Source organism: Lepidochelys kempii, chromosome 2 (genome assembly GCF_965140285.1).
Source record: "Lepidochelys kempii isolate rLepKem1 chromosome 2, rLepKem1.hap1, whole genome shotgun sequence".
Classification (NCBI taxonomy): domain Eukaryota; kingdom Metazoa; phylum Chordata; order Testudines; family Cheloniidae; genus Lepidochelys; species Lepidochelys kempii.
Genome location: NC_136381.1, coordinates 25,751,248 through 25,768,638, shown reverse-complemented (window position 1 = coordinate 25,768,638; position 17,391 = coordinate 25,751,248). Strand labels below are relative to the sequence as shown.

The 17,391-nt window shown below is 44.4% G+C and overlaps 1 protein-coding gene across 2 annotated transcripts in view; it reads right to left on the bottom strand.

Annotated features, from left to right (window-relative positions):
- SAMD12 (sterile alpha motif domain containing 12) overlaps window positions 1-17,044 on the bottom strand; it is a 238,033-nt gene extending 220,989 nt beyond the window's left edge. For both annotated transcript variants that reach the window (XM_073330273.2, XM_073330274.2), the window contains exon 1: window positions 16,888-17,044. In XM_073330273.2, the coding sequence (XP_073186374.1) occupies window positions 16,888-16,900 (13 nt within the window). In that variant the 5' untranslated portion in view covers window positions 16,901-17,044. The remainder of the gene's footprint in view (window positions 1-16,887) is intronic.
- Window positions 17,045-17,391: the final 347 nt, after the last annotated feature.

Below are 17,391 nucleotides of genomic sequence, written 5' to 3'. Positions count from 1 at the left end.
TCACTAGAAAGCCCTTTCATTAAATCCCAGATGCCCTTTTAAAATCTGTACACTGAGATTCCAAAGTCTTAGTCCAGCAGAAGACTTCAATTAGGAAACAAAGTTAAAGCACAAGCCTGGGAGCCAAGAGATCTGGGTTTTCCTCCTGGACCTTCCATATACACCTTACATGATGTAGGACAAGCTACTTCATCCAGAAGTGTGCCGCAGTTTCTTCCATCTGCCCGTTAGCTCTCGGATGATTATGGAGTGATTGGAAGTCATGGAGGTTTGGTTAGGGGAAATTCATTAACAATGGCAGTGTATGAGACTGAAGGCACTACAGAAGTGCCAAGTATTGTAAGTCGCAACCTGGTTCTCTTACAGTACATTATAGTCTTTCCTTTACCCCTTTACAAAGGAAAGGGACCTGTTGTGGTGCTGCATAGAAACCATCAGGATTAAATGTTTTCTTGAAATGGAAAAAATAAGGAACTAAATGTAGCAGTGGTAATAAAGAGTAGGCGTGATACTCAAAGGTCCCATTAGGATTATTTCCCATTGTGCGAGGCACTGTAAAAACTTATAGGAAAGCACAGTGTCTTCCCTGAAGAGCTTACACCCTAACCAAAGATAAGATGCAACAAAGCCATGAAATTGACATGGCTGCCTGGCTCCCAGCCATGAACTGGGGGTCCAGCTGCCTGGGGCTTCTCACCCCGGCTCCCAGGTGGGAGCGGGATCCATTCTTGCCCCAGCTCCCAGCTAGGAGCAATGTCCACCCACCCAGCTCTCCAGGGGAGTGGGGGAGGCTGGGCTTTAGCTGCCTCACTTTCTTGTCAATTTCATGGCTCCTGCCCTGAAACTGGAAAGACAGCTAACAGCTGATGTAAGTAAGGCAGCGTCTTCACAGACACTTCGTGACCCTAACTACACCGACATAAGCTCTATACCTCTCAAGTAGGTGAAGTTATTATGTCGGTATAATAGCGCACTTACAGTCGGCAGGAGGAAGGCTGTAGTATAGACACCGATATAATTAGGTCGGCTTAACTGTGTAGTGTAGACCAGTGTAAAAACAAACAAGAGAAAGGATGAAAATGCCAGTGTTTGGAGGAAGAGGAACAGGTGGTTACCGTGATTAAGCCACCTGAAAAAACTGAGGGTTTGGAGTCACCGAAAGATTATTTTGTTTGCCTCAATGCAGAGACTTGAAATCTGCCAGAGAGTGAGAGAGTGGGGTGGTGTTACACTGGTGTCAGGAACGGACCTTTTGCTATTCCTGTTGAAAGACACCCAGATTATGAGCCTTGGGGGGACAGAGGTATGAACCAGGGGCAGCAGCAGTGGAGGGACTAGATTGGAATAAGAATCCTGGGGTGGGAGAGACTAGGATTAGCTGGCCAAGGAGAATGGAAGCTATGGGGGATGGAGATTGAGAGCCAGTAGGCCAAGGAGACTAGCACTGGCTAGTCAAGGAGACTGGAACAGAAGATGAGAGCTGAGGGTACAAGTCTAGTGTAAGGAGGCCAGGAGGGAAAGCAGACTGGGACTTGGCCAGGGAGCCCAGAGGGGAAGAGTAAGTGTGGCCAAGAAGAAGAGTAGCACTGCATAGGATGGACTTAATGAGCAACCATTCAATATTTGGTTTAATCCTCATTGTTCAATGTGCAGCTTGAGGCCTTATTCAAATCCTGCTCTCAATACAGAATTATTAAACTTCTTCATGGGCACTTTTATGGTGCACTTCACTATAATATCCGAGTGCTTCACAAAAATAAATTAATCTATCTTCACAACAACCCTGTGAGATGAGGGAGTATTGTACCCCATTTTAGAGAAGGGGAAATAATGCACGGAGATATTAAGGTCAAAACTGTCCATTAATTTTGGGTGTGCAATTTAACACACCCAAAGCCTGTTTCCCCCTTCTCCTCCCCCGCATATTGAGCATTACCTGCACATTATATTTTCAAAGTACAACTCTCATTGATCTCAGTTGCAGACGTGAGTGCTCACAGCTGAAGATTAGACTCTAGGAACACAAGTCAAACACTCAGAAAATGAGGAACCTACAGCATCTTGCTATGATAAGCGACTTGCCCTGCACCACAGGGGAACCCTGGCAGAGACAAGGATAGAATCCAGTTCTCCAGGGCAACATTCAACCACCTTAACCAGGAGTCCATCCTCCGTCTTCCTTCACCCCCTTGACTCATTCACCTCATAGCTTCCAACTTCTGCAACCAATGAGGCCAGGATCATAGGGACAAGAGACTTATTCACTACACAACCCTGATTCTTCCCTAGAGTAGGGCCAGCCTATACACTCAATGAGTAGGAGTCCTGGGATAAAAAAAAAAATCTTTTTAATTATATTATCACAGACTATCTCATAACGATAAGCACAATGGAGCCGAATTAAGATTGCATGGGTAACTTTAAGGTTTCAAAGTCAAGCACTCAAAAGTAAGGAAATGCCAGAATTAATGTTCTGGATCTGGTCCAACTTTACCCCTTCTTGGATTTTGCCTTTGTTACCTTACATGACTATAATTTAAATAAACCTCACCATAAGCACCACTCTTGATCTTAGCTATTCCTAAAACTTTTCCTTGCAGGACTCTTCTAGTTCTCTGCATGTCAGGGAGACACTGAAATTCTGATGTGCTCCAGAGTTGGAGGTAATAAGACTCACCTGATCTGGCTGCCTAGCATCTCTGTGCATGGTCCTAGAACCTGCCAATCTGTTACAGTGCACAATCCAAGGGAATCTTTTGGTCTCCTAAACTCGAGTGTTGTGATCATAGGTTTCAGGGGTGTTACAGAAACGTATTGGTTTATGGATAAATTCACTATTAGGTGATAAGACACTGGAAAAGGGTCTGATCTTTCCTGCATCAGGTGGTCTACCTACTTGAAACAAAGGAGTATGTGGAAAAACCTGCACTGTCTACCTCAGACCATAGAAAGATAAGAGAAAATATACTGGGTCAGGACTTTCCATCCTCAAGGCAGAGGCAGATTGTCCTGCTCGCTATGCCTATATGCTCCCCTCTTGCACACAGGGGAGGACAAATTATTGCAACAGCGCTAACACTAGTATACAAATAGTCTCTCATGACAAACCCTAGTCCAGGCAAGCAGTGGGGCAGAGAATGGGTAGGAAATGATCATTCATAAGGAAGCACTAACCCTGGAATCTACAGAAAGCTGAGCACTTCACCCCTGTAGATCTTGCATGGAGGTACTCTTATTCATCCTTGTTTAAATGCCCTGGCCTCTGCTACAGAAGCTCAATAGGACCAAGAGTCTTCTCATAGCCTTTGGCTGCCAACCCTCATCTGTGCTCTACCTTTCCCAAGGGGAGAGACACAAAGCGTACAGTGGAAGTTAATGCTGCCTCAGGTAACATTCCGATTCTCCTGTGGATTGCAGCTCCTCTGCTCTATCCCTGCTCTTGCCCATTTCTTTCACACTGCCCAAAGACAATGCAGATTTTTAATTTATTTTTCATTTTGGCGGGGGGGGGGGAGAGAAGACATCTTGTGAGGCCACTTTGATTTGCCCCTCACTGTGCCATGTCTGGGGGGAATAAATGTGCCAATATTTCATGATTCCATGCAAGCATAAACATCACTTGAAAGGGTTAAAATTAAATGTAATTAAATAAAAAAAAATCGCATTGCCCACTCTCAGCCCATCATCCTTTCGAGGTAAATAACATTAGTACTGTTTCAGTTATGTTGTATAGTGGGATCCTTCAGGACACAAAAGTAAAAGAATTACTGCTAGCAAAAGGATATGACGGGTGGATTCAGATTCCAATGGCTTTTTACTGGAGAGAGAGGAGGCTTATTCCAAACAAACACAAGCGGTTTAAGAAAAGCCCATTGCAAAATTGTTGATATTATGAGGAAGGAAGGAAAAAGACATTTCAAGTTTGCCATCCTGTTTTTTTGTGTTTGTTTGTTTTACCATCGATTTAAATGACTAAACAGTTGGGATAGACTAAACACAGAGTAAGCAAATGTTGTACTGAATTTGTTCCTTCAAAACACCATGAAAAGGGTCACCATGATGGGGGGGTGGGGTCACTGCACTCATTTAGCTGAATTCATTTTGCTCCCGGAGCACTCCTCTACTTCCCAGTGCTTTTATATTTATCCAACCCTACGCCCGCCCGTCCCTCTCACACATACAAAGAACGTTTGCTTGCACTGACTGTTTTTTTCTGCCCCACTCTCAGTAAGCTTAGAATATATAAGTCAATTCCATCTACAGTATTTACTCAGACAAGTTTAGGGGTTTTTTTCTCCCCTTTTAATTTTAGTGTCCATCTCTCTCAATATTTGTCTAGGATAGGAAAAGAGGTTAAGGTCAGGTTGGTGGTAGCTAACTCAACCTTTTCCCTACAATCAGCACAGGGGAATAGCTTTCACTTTGGTTTAGCTGGTCAAGGCCAAGGCTAAGGCCAAGGCTAGGCTTCTCACAGGAGCCTATTACACAAGGGGGAAAATAGTGTATAGCTAACACATGTAAAAGGGCTTCAGCATAACTGAGAATTTGTCTCCAGGAACTGCAAAGTTAACTGAGTAGAACTCAACAGGGAAGAAAATTATCAAGGTGTTTTATTTCAGAGGAACAGCCGTGTTAGTCTGTATCCGCAAAAAGAAAAGGAGGACTTGTGGCACCTTAGAGACTAACCAATTTATTTGAGCATGAGCTTTCGTGAGCTACAGCTACCTAGAACTCAACTCATGACGTGGGTCACTGCTTCTCCACCATTTGCCTCTCCCCTCAGCTTGCTGCGAAAGAGATGTGTCTCTATTCTATCCCACCCCTTCCCTATGTTTTTGAGTCTTCCCTTCCCAATGAGTAATTCCTGCCCATGTCCCTGTTTCTCCGCAGAGCTGTTCCAGTAAGAGTGAGATTTAGCTGGTTCTTCTCAATTAAAAAGCTTGGTTTCTTCAGCAGCTGATGGCACTTATCAGGGAAAGCTGCCTTCTAACCATGGGCAAGTGAACTTTTCAAGCCCCGAACTCACATGATTGAGAAGGAAGAGGAGAACCACAGGAGCAGTACCGTCAGCCTTAAGCATTCAGAAATCATGAGTCAAGTCCCCCCAAAATATTAAAATCATGATTTTTAGAAATAATAAGGGAGTTCTTTTTATTTGCCTGTAAGGATTGGTCAGCATTTTTCAAGCTTTCTTTCACAACCATATGAGCCAGAAACCATTTCTTTTCGATTCATTGCTCAATTTGTATAAGCTAGATGTCCTGCAATCTGATCCATATGGGCAGGCTTCTGTGCTCACAGAAATCTCCACTAAGTCTAAAGGGGTTCCATGGGGGTGTAGGATCTTGACCACACAGCTTGCAAGGTCAGGGCCTAAATCTGAATTCAAATCTACATTCGCTTTCTACTACAATGCATTATGCATTCTTGCATAGTTGGCAAGAAATATTTCATAATTTTACTAATTGTAGTGGAAATACTGCCTGATGCTTAAAAAGGTAAATAGATCAGTTAAACAACATTAAAGCTTATTCGGTGAGTGCTTTAGCAATAAAAATAGCTCTACTCAAAGCTATTGAGTAAAAATAGCACCTTCTTACTCATCTGTTCTGCTCTGTGTGTATTGCAGTCTAATCTGCTTGCTTTTGTTATTTAGATTTGAAAAATGAATACCAGGAGAGCCTGTCCTAACCTCTAAGTGTCCATCAGAAAACAAAATTCCCCATGAATTAAAAAAAAAAATTAAATTATTTAAATCCCTTGCAAGATCTTCCATACTCATAAATTGGAGTATTTATGCCCCAAAAATGTAGCTGACTCATGCCAGGAAATAACCCCATACGACCTACATGCTGTCCCCTCCACAAAAGCTTTGCTGAGTGTCGAAAAGGTTAACAAACCAAAGCCACAGTGGGTGGAGAGCCAGAAAGGTTCCACAATCTTATTAGTCACCCGCAACCCACATGTACATCAACTGAAAATTCAGCAGGTATTCAACATTTCCCCAAGGCAATAAAGATCTTGCCAAAATCTTATCAACCTTTTAAAGCCTCATCTAGGCTCTTCTATAGATCTCTGCCTATCCGGCTCTTTGTTTATGGATGGCTCAAAACTCCTTATTAACTCTTTCCATGAAGCATTTGTAACTTTACAGGTGCTTGGTTTCAACCTATTTCTTCATAGCTAATATAAAGTAGCCAGACAGCATTCCCTCAAGGGATGTCTGCCTGACAAGAACTCTCAGTCAGTTTTAGCAGCCCTAGAATTCACTAAGACACTGGCAGACAGTGTTTCACTTTCCTTGCTCATTCCAACCCTAGCGACTGAAAAAAGCAGTCTCATATCATCTGATTTAGATGGGTGTCCAGACAGATCAACCAAACTAGGGGGGAAGATACCTGTGAAAGGCCACACACAATAGTAGATTCCCACATTTCCAGAAGCCACTACCTGAGAAATTCTGGATTTCCTCCAAGAATCTGGATTATTCTACAGATTGAGTCTGACCTGAGTATCTGCCACTTCCCTACCAATGCAACAAGATTTAAAGCAGGGGTGGCCAACCTGTGGCTCCGGAGCCACATGCGGCTCTTCAGAAGTTAATATGCCGCTCCTTGTATAGGAACGGACTCTGGGGCTAGAGCTACAGGCGCCAACTTTCCGGGCAGAAGACCAGTCAAGGTAACCAATGTGTGTACTTGTCAAGCGGTCACACCTGGTCTACACTAATGAGGTAAGTTGATCTAAGGTAGGCTAGTTAAGTTACATAACTTAAGTTAACTTAAGTACTAGGTTATGTAACTACCTAGCTTAGCTCAATTTACATACACTCTCCCGCCGACATACCTTCCTCCTCTGGGGGAGATGGAGTACTGATGTCGACGGAAGAGCCCTCTGCCATCAACTTACCACGTCTTCACCAGACCCACTAAATTGATGCTGCTGATTTGGTCAGCAGTGAAGACAAGCCCTCAGACTCGAATGAGTCAGTCTGTTTTTAGTTTTCATTGGGCTGTTTGGCCTCTAATTGTTATGACTACATGAATAAATCAGCTTCTGGAGCCTGAGCCCCAACTGCTGTAGATCAGCACAGCTCCACAAACCTGGCCAATTTACACCAGCTCAGGGTGTAGCCCATGGCATAGACAGATCAGCCTGAATCGAAATACTGCCTATGCTGACAAGTAACAAGTATGACTGGAATACTAGTAATATGCAAAGGTAGCAGCATCAAACTTTGTCTAATCCTGTTTCCATGAATCTACAAATCCAGTGGCCAATAATGTCAGTAGAATCCACGCAGTTGGTCAATCAGGCTCCATATCAATCATCTTTTTTCTTGTACCTCAATGCAGATTATATGTAGGTTTATAATAACAGAAAGTTTCTAAGGCTAAAGTTTGGTATTACTTTATTAAATAACATCTGTATCTAGACATTTGTTACTATTAATCACTGTAAACTAGACCATCGATACAATAGTGTCAAACAATTACACATGAGTTCGTAGTGGAAAATATAGCAGCACAGATATTGCTGAAACTATTACTAATAATGATAAATTGGCAATTTCATCCTTTAGCAGTCAAACCAATCCAATCATCTGTCCTCTTTCTAATACCACTGATGGCCATACAAAAGGTCTACTTTGCCATGGAAAAAATCCCTTACTTTCCTATAGAACAGAAACCTATCTAATATACACCTGCTCAGTTTGAAATCAGATATATGAAGGACAGAGGCAGAATTAACGTTTTAGGCCCTCATCTTGCAGTCATTTATGCACAAGCTTAATTTTACTCATTCAAGAATTTTACTAATGCAACATAGATACCTGGAAACTAGTTGGAGGCCACTAGCTCATTTTACATAGGTCACTAAGTAGTCACTTTCCTACCACACCTGAGATGAATTTAACTAACGATCTAGAATAAAAGATGATAATCCATTACCATTCCTTGTGCCATCCAGATTCCATGCCCCTCCTCCCGCAACATGCTGTATTTTATTACTATATTCTATAACCTTGTGACCTTAGAAATGCAATCTCCTTCTTGCGTAAAGAGAGAAGCATTTAACCATGAAAGTTAAGACCACTAGCATGCAAGTCAAATTATTTTGAAGAGTTATTTGCCAATTCCATCTAGGATTCATAATTATATTTTAATATTTGTCAGTATTAGTAGCTCTCTAATGTCATGCTAATGACTAGGAGACTCATTGCTGGGAGACTCAAATAACTGAATCTTGTGAATTTGTAAGTAAGGCTCTGATCCTGCCATGAGCTGTGCACAGAGGCAGGTCTACCTGCAGTTAGCTCATTGCACAATCAAGCAAGGTGAACATACATTAAAAAGGAGCAGGGGTTGTGCATCACAAAACGTACTTTGCTAATTAATTTTAGCAACTGCAGTATAATTTGAACTATAGATCACATTCTGCAATGTGCCAGTAAATGTTTGGTAGTTTATTTTGTAAAAATAATTCACCCTTTGTTAGCAAGAAGCCTTATGATACCATTCTATTAAGTATTTGCTGAGAAGTGGGCAGATACTCCCCTTTTCTGGTGTGAATTATGAAAGGTGTAGTTTAGCGAAGTGCAGATTAAAGAGGGTTCTACTGCATTTTGTTATCTCAGTTTACAAAACAAAAATCTTTCTAGAAAAGCCTGCTTTAAGAGATTAGCAATTCACATTCCACCACAAATTATATTTCTAAGGATCCCTAATAAGGCCATCATTCAATTCTGTAAATAGCAACTGTAACATCAGAAATATTTTCTGAAGATAAGAAAGACTATCTAGCGCACAAAGCCTGAAGACTGACAGACATTTGGAAAAGTCTTTTTTTATTACAGTTATAAATGTCACAGTAAGGAATTCAATACACTGAACACAAATTTGCATTTTCCTTATATGGTTTCTAAAAGTATATATCCAGTAAGTGTATGGAATACATTGGACTTTGATTCAGCTGTGAATCCATGCTTTATCCCCATTTAAATTTGCTATGAACACAAAGGAAGATGGAAAATATTTATAAACTCTCATTAGCCTATTTAACTTATTTTGTAATCTCGTAATTGACTTTGTTTTTCAGCCTTGCTTTTCGTCATTTTATTACAACATGCTTCTTCCTACCAGACCTCTCACTCTTTGAGCCCATCCGTTCCCTATGGAGACGGAAAATTCCTTTTTTCCTTCCTACAATATAATTCCTCACCTCCTACTGCTTACTCATACCACTGAATTCTACTGTCTCAGATACCCAGCCCACTCTTGTAGAAATACACTGCTCGTTGAAAGTGTATCATTACTTTCCTAGAGAAAAATACAGAAGAAAGCTGTCATTTACACAAATTCCAAAAAAATGAAGAATGAGGAATTGTAAAGAGCACTAATTAGTAAAAGGGTCTATTTCTTGCTTTTGCAGTAACTTGACTATTAATACACACAGAGTAATTTTATGGCCTCTATCTTCCCTCCCAGCATTCACACACACACAAATTAGTAGCAGAACCTCATGGGATTAAAAAGGCAGTTACTAAACTGCAGGGCCAGCAAGGATACCAAGCTGGCACGAGCCAAAACTCTATAAACAAACATTCAGAAGGCCCGAGATCCACCCAAAATACTGTCCCCAGCCCCTGTTCTTGACCAGATGCATGATGGGTATCTCCTCGTGCATACGTTTTGGTTCTCATGGGTAGGACTAACACAGCTTGCTCCTGCCCATGTTAAATCCCAGCACCTACTAACTGCTCTATCTGACTCCTTCTAGGGGAGTCACAGAGCATGTAGGAGTAATGCTGTTTAGAGCAGCATTAATTAATTCTTCTATGCTACGCCAGTATTAGTTCATGCTGCATGGAGAATACGCTGCTTATTGAAGTTACTCTTCTACTCCCAACCCTACTTTCTGGCCTCACCATAGCTGTGCTTCAGGGTTTACTGCACTAAGTTTCAGTGCTATCTACAATATCCTTTCACCTCTGGTAGTTCAGCTCTAATGGAATGAGCACAGGAACTGGTGAGAACTGATCTTGGCTCCAGATGTGCTCTGGGATCTTGGACAAATCACAGCTTTTCTCTCTCTCAGTATCCCCATTTGTAAAATGGAGACAACGATTTATTTACATAACCTGACAGGGATGTTACTGTTTGTACAGCACTTTGAAAACGTAAAGTTCCATGTAAATAAATTATAAGTACGACAGTTACTACCACCTCCGGAAATCTAGCCAAAGCAGCAGATGGTTATATAGCATCTGCCAACCCCAAAGCACCATTACAGTAGCCTACAAAATTCAGCGTTCAGCTCTCTGAAATACTTTGTCTTTCCTACTTGGTGGTCCTTGGCCAAATTCTGCTCCCAGTTGCTCTCACACAAATCCAGAATAATTCTGGTTAAATAAATGAATGGAGTTATTCTGGAAATGAACAATAGTAACCAAGACCATAGTTTGGTCACCTTCCCCTATCTGCTACTTTTGGCACCTTTAATAACTATGCCTCTTCTCTGCATACCTTTAGCAAATAACCGAGGGCTAGGCTGTAGAACCCTGAAGTCTCGTGGATAAGTACTTACTCACACAAGTATCCAGCTGAAGTCAATTCTACTGTTTGCATGAATATGTGCCCACTAATGTAAGTAAGAGATGCTTTGTACTAGCCCTCAACTCATGGCTCTTGTTCACAGGAGATGGACGGACTCAGAATCCCTGCCTCAAAAAGCCCACAATCTAAACACCTCCGAGACACATGGACAAGGGGTTGGGAACAGGTATAACAGGTTAGTGGCAGAGTCAGCTGCGGGGCGGCGAGTTATATGGGCCTGTGGTGCCTGGGCTCCAGCAATATTCAGGGCCCAGCTCCACGAATGTTTGGGGCCGGGTCTCTGCCCCAGCCCCGCCTGCCGCTGCCACCACATGCCTCCCCCGGAGCATCCCCTTGCCCCGCCTGCTGCCCTCGCATGCCTCCCCCAAGCATCCCTGCCTGCCCTGGGCAGCAGGCGGCTGCCCTGCCACTCCGGGTTGCACTCCCTTGCTGGCTGCTGCCAGCTACAACAACAGTCCCTCCACCCCCTCTGGCACCCACCAGGAGACATCTCTGAGGGGGCTTCCTGGAGTCTGAACCTGAGCAGCTGGGGCTTGGGTGAGTGTCGGACTCGTGACACCCTGTTCCCCCCACCCCCTACACAATCACCAGCCCACAGTCACCACTCCCGCCCCACGTTTGGCAAGGGGCAGCCCCATTCCCCACCCCCTGTGAGGCTACGGTGAGGGGGAGCAGCAGGGGAGGAAGTGCACGTGTAATAGCAGCCCCCCCCCCTCGGCGCTCACCACAGGGGAGGCGAGGCGGCTTCCTGGACCTGAGCAGCTGAGGCTTGGGTGAATATCGTGACACCCTCCCCCACTCCGCCCCCGCCCGCAGTCACCGCTCCTGCCACACACTGGGCAAGGGGCAGCTCCATCCCCCACCAAACAACGACGAAGAGGGTTTGCTGCCTCCTCAAGAGCATCGCAAAAGAAGGGGCTATATTTTGTTTTAATTTGAGAAAGTATTTGCTTTTGAGGGTTATTGACCCAAGAGTGCTTGGTTGTTTCTATATTCAAAAGAGTATTAATAAAGTTGATATTCTTAGTTAAATATTTTTTTCTTACGATAGTGATATTGTGTAATATAGGGAAACTGTTAAATGCTTACTGTTTCCAGTCCATTTTTACATTATTTTTAAAAATATATATCGGCTTACATGGCGGGGGTGGGGGGGAGGGCGGGGCAGGGGGGAGATGGCAGGATTTGGACCCATTATGGGCACCACCAAAAACTACACAAACTGGCTGCCCCCAGCCAGGAATATAACCCCAGTGTTCTAACTCATAGTTTAAGGTCCTATCCACTAGACTATGCCACCTATATTTCCTCAATAACTCTCCAAGGCCTTATATACACTAGCATTTTTCTCAGTTTCCCACCATAGCTACTGTCTGCGGCACACAATGGTGGGAATCTTAAAGGCTTCATACACAAGTTAAACAGGAGGGGTGAAAGAATGGAGCCCTATGGAAAACTGCATAAGTGTGCCTGGGGCAGAAAAGCAACTGCCCAATACTCTGGGATCTCTCAGAGGAAAGGAGTAAGACTCTCAAGAAAAAATTCGATTTACCTGTTTTACACCTCATGGTCAAGAGCAGATGGCTGATCTGAAAGAATCAGCAATGAGACCTAGGGCCTGATTGCCTATCATGGCCAAGGTGTACTCAGTGAGTGCAGGAGCAGGGGAGTGTCAGGGAGGAGGAGAGGAAAGGAAAGTGTTTTGGCCCCTGGATAAGTTAGAATAGCCTAAGGACTGCTCTAACTTACACTTGAACCACCTGTGCTCCCTAGAGGCTGTGGGCTGATCACAACTAGAATGTAGCAGTGTTCCAACCCAAGCCCTGCTCACAGAACACCCCAAAACGCCTTCTACCTTGGGTTTACAAGGGTGAGCCTACCAGGTCTATGCAAGTCCTTTTAGTGACAGTATTCCCCAGGGTGCAGATCCACTGCCTTTAAAGTTATCTTACGCTGCCACAGCATTTTAGGAGGACCCTAGGGCAACAAAGAACTGGGCTCCTAGTCTTAGTCAACTGTCAGGAGTTCAGCAGCCAATGCATTATTCATACTATACCCAGGCCTAAAACCATACTGACAGAAGTCAGACCATAGCATGTGTCATAAAACTACCATACAATATAATTAGCAGCATTTTTGCTCAGGAATAGGTAGGGTAGGGTGCTGCAGGTCAGAGCCATAGGGGCTGCTAGTGTGCAGTATACCGGTGTTATCTAGCCAGTTCTGTCAGTCACTCATTTTCACGAGCAATAAATATGTACTGGAGTCCCCCTCCCCCTGCCTTCCCCACTGCACAAGAGCTAAAAGAAAAATATTTTTTGAACCATTGTAACAAAGATCCAAAGGCTTTTTCTATGAGCTCTGACCTACTTCTTTCATTCTTACTGTGGGGAAGCAAACACTGAAAGGAGCATTGTCAAAACTGTTAGATCTAAAAATAGACCTACCTTGGCAGTGCTCCCATCTACATGGGCTCACTTTAAGGCCTGCAAATGGATTTTCCCCACCCCAAGCAATTCTCTGGTGAAGCAGGAAATACAGACACCATGCAACTCGCTAATCCAGCCATTCCACATATTACCTCTTGGGATAACTATACTGATCTAAAACTAAGCCCTATGTTGTGCCAGTTGTCTCCCTCCCCCTACCCATTCAGGTGTTTATTTTCTAACACAAAAAGGATATTGAGCTACACCAAGTCTCACCTTTTGTGATTGCAATGCCACCCCCGCCCAACTACCCCAACACGGAGGAAAAAGTCCCAGGTTTTTTAATCCAGTGCTGGGTATTTGCTGTACCAGCTAAATTCCTGGACACTTGACTGAGCAAGGCCCTGATCCTGCAAGGAGAGCTATGCAGGTGGACCTCTGGCCTTAAGGTATGAAAGAAAGAAGAATGGCTTCCCTCCAGTAGTGGATACTAGATAAACCAGGCAGGAGGTCTGCGGCTGACTAATTTCCTATTTCTTTCCGGGGTAGGGATGCACAGGCTAGGAGTGGAGCAGTGAGGGACGAGTATTCTCTTGCCTTCCTGCAGGAAGTAGGAATGACACATGGCTCCAAAACCTCCTTCCAGCTATAGAGCACCTGCCCTGTAGTTGCAAGGGACATTGCTTATTTGGTGCCTATGACACATACCCTATATGCAGGGACTAAAACATTTGATTAGACAATAAGTATGATTTCAAGCACTGATCACACAAAGAATATATGCCTCGGTGTAAAAGTATGATTTTATCCCATGAAGAAAACATAAGCCTTGTCATCCGTTCATCATTCCCCCCCCCCCCCGGCCCCCCTCCAGCAAGAGAGAGAGACACACACACACACACACCTTGAAAAACAGGTAGCCATCCTACCTGGCTAGTATGTGGGAACAGCAATCCTTCCTCTCTCTCACACACACAGTCACAGAGAGAGAAAGGGAGAGTGTCTCACAGGAGAAGGGAACACAAACGGAGGGAAAGACAAAAAGAGGATACATACAGAAGAGCAGGGACGCAACTGGAGAGAGATACAGCAAGAAGGAAACAGGACAATTTCAGGAACTGGAGAAATCAACAGAGCCTACATGGGAGGAGAACAACATAGGGATGCCCAATGGGAAAAGCTATTTGCTCCTGCCAGGGGGAAAATAAAGAGGAGAGATGCCCCAGATCCCCTCAGGAACAAGAGAAACACTCTATGCCATTTCTCTCTCCCCTCCCAGGAAGAAAGAGAGAGGGACATGACCCCAGAAGATGCTGGAGGAAAGGAAACAGGATTATCATCCTCCCCTAAGAATAGGAGAGGGCTTCTGCATACTGATGGGGCTTCCGTCCACTCCACTCTCACCTCAGTTACCCTGCAAATGCAAATAGCTCCAGTGAGATAGAACCTGTTGAGGAAGAGACGCTTGGTGGGTAAGATACCCAGGTTCAATTTCCACTTCTGTCACAGACTACCCATGTGACCGGGGGGAAGACCTCTTAACCTTTTTGCTTTAGTTTCCCCATATATAAAATGAAGATAATATTCCCCTACCTCACAGGGGTTTAGCAACGCTTTAACTCATTAATATTTGTAAAGCTTTTTGAGCTCCTCAGATGGAAGGCACTGCAGAAATGACAAGAATTATTAAAGACATGAGTGGATTTAGGAGACAGAATAAGAAGAGTCTAATCAAGTGAATAAAGAAGGTTTACAGAATGCCCATAATGGGGTTTCTGCTCGTGTGTGAACCGGCACACTCCCAAATAGCAGTCTGTTTCATCTATTTACCCACCAAGCACACACACCCAGTTTGCACTGCTAACCCTTTTTGCCACAGAAACAGCAGTAATTAAACCAAGACTCTTCATTTATCATGGCTTACAAATAAAAAAATAATGGAGTTGCATCTGCTTAGACAAGCAATTAATTTGGCCTATAACGAGTTTTAAGGACAAATTCTCAAAATGACTAATTTCGGGAGGCCAGCTTTAGATACGTATAACCATGTTTTCAGAAATAGCCACTAGCACTGGGTGCCTGCCTAGAGAAAACCAGGGCCTGATTTTCAGAGGTGCCGAGCCACCATAGCTTCAAGCAGCAGCTGAAAATTAGGACCTGGATCCACATTTTTCAAAGTTGATTTTGGGTGTCCAGTTTGAGACAGCTTGGGCTTGATTTTCAGGGATGTAGAGCACCAGCAGCTCCCTTTGACTGTCAATGGAGTGGCGAATACTTAGCACCTTTTGAGAAAAAAAAAATCAAGCTCAGCATTGTCTTGGGAACCCAATAAATGAGACATCCACAATTAAAGGATGCTTTTCAAAACATGGGGCTTCATGACTGACCCAAGGCCACAGAGAAAGGCAGTGGCCAGGATGAGATTAGACTTTAGGAATTCCCGATACCTAGACCCATACTTTGTCTACTAGAATATACTGTGTCTCAAACCAGCATGAATTTCTGAGAGGAACAGTGCAGAAAAAGAGAGTTTATTTTTCCTAGTGTACCTAACCACAAATTCTCTCTCACCTAAACCTCCTTGAAGTACTCAGTGGAAGTAAAACAAAAGTGCTGCCAAGTACACTTAATCAGTCTTTCAGAGGAGTCTGGGTTCTATTTAACCACCTAAAGTGGCCAGATTTTCAGAAGTGCTCAAGTACACAGTAGCTGCCACTTCATTTAGGTGTTTCTATGGGAGCTGGGCTTTTTTTTTTTTTTTTCCTTTTGGTAAAAACCTGGCCTATGGTGTTTGAATTTTTTTCTTCTCCACTTGCCAGAGTGGGATACAACAGCATACTCTGGCACCCATATCTTAGAAACTCACGCTAATACAACCCAGATTTACATTCACTTTCTAAATTGTGATTGGAAAGCATAATACAGTGTCACCATATTACACTTCAGAAATTTAGAAGCTATTTAAGGTAACAGGAGATAACTACAGCATCTGCTTTTGCATTTAAAAAATATGGGCAGGCAAGATAGGAATGGTGATATGGAATACTCAATTCATGCTAAAATACAAACTCAGATATTTTGTGCGATATGAATGTGCTGCTCAACTGCCTTTCCTGTGTGTAACATCAGAACCTTGGGAACCAGTTCTGAACTTATTTAACTGAAAAAAATACCAGTTGCAATAGAGAGAGCCCAGGTAGCCTCAAGGAAGCCCAGGTAATAATGGCCAAAGAGGAATAGGCAGCCCCCTACTAATCCGGAAACAAAACAAACCCACACACAATTCAGAGCCATTCTTTGTTCCCATGGCCACCTGATTATACGCTCAAAGTCAGCCATAATGTAATTAAACACAAACAGCGACTTATGTCAGAAGTCAAAACACTGGCACTTCTTGGGGTGAACTTCAGGGGCTAGGATTCCCATCCCTGGCCTAGCCAAGCACTAATAGAAGAGGAGGGCATGAATCAAATATATAATCGACCAGCTCCTCTAGAATAAAGGGGGTGGGCGGTTGACAGCAAAGAGACGCGGTGGAGCTCTAGGGGAGGGACCCCCTCCAGCCCAGCCAGGATAAGGAGGGCAGGTTGAGCTGGCAGAGCTGGGTCGTGGGCTGTACGAGAGAGGCGAGTGGGCGCTTCTCAGGCACCTGGATCTGCTGCCCGCAGCGGGTGCACTCGCCAGCCCGAGGCATGTGGCCCAAGCCCCGCTTGCCGTTCCCCTTTGGAAGCCTGGGCCAGCCCCTCGGCTGCTCAGGTGAGTGCCCGGGGGAGGGGTCCCCCGCAGAAGCAGCGGGCGCCGCAGCGTGCACAAGGACTAGGCAGGGGAAGAGGAGCCCTTACCTTCCACAGCCATTCTCTCAGCGCTCGCCTAATGCATGCATAATTCGCCTGCCCAAGGCACTTCTCCTAGCCCCCCTTCTCTCTCTCTCTCCCCCTCCAATGTTTTCTCTCTGCTCATCTGCAACCAAGACGATCAACCTGCAGCTCTCACGCTAACAAGGGGGAAGCCCGCGCCCGAGGCAGCCTGGGAAATGTAGTCCCCTACCACCACCTGTGCCCAGGCGGGGGTCCATACAGCCCCAGGTGGAAGAGCCTAGCTTCAGGGTCGCACATAGTGCCCGGCCCAGAGATCAATATCGCAGGGAGGTGGGAAAGCGCGCTGCAGGTTTTGCTTAGATCAGAGCGGACACGGGGGAGGGGAGAGAACTGCAAATCCCGAAATGCAGCAGTTCGGGTTTACGGGAGAGCTGAAGTGGGGCTGTTTGATTGAGAACTTCCTTGTCAAATTAGGGAAGGAGACAGGTACGGGCAGAAGGTGGGGGAAGGAAGATTTGGATTTGTGAA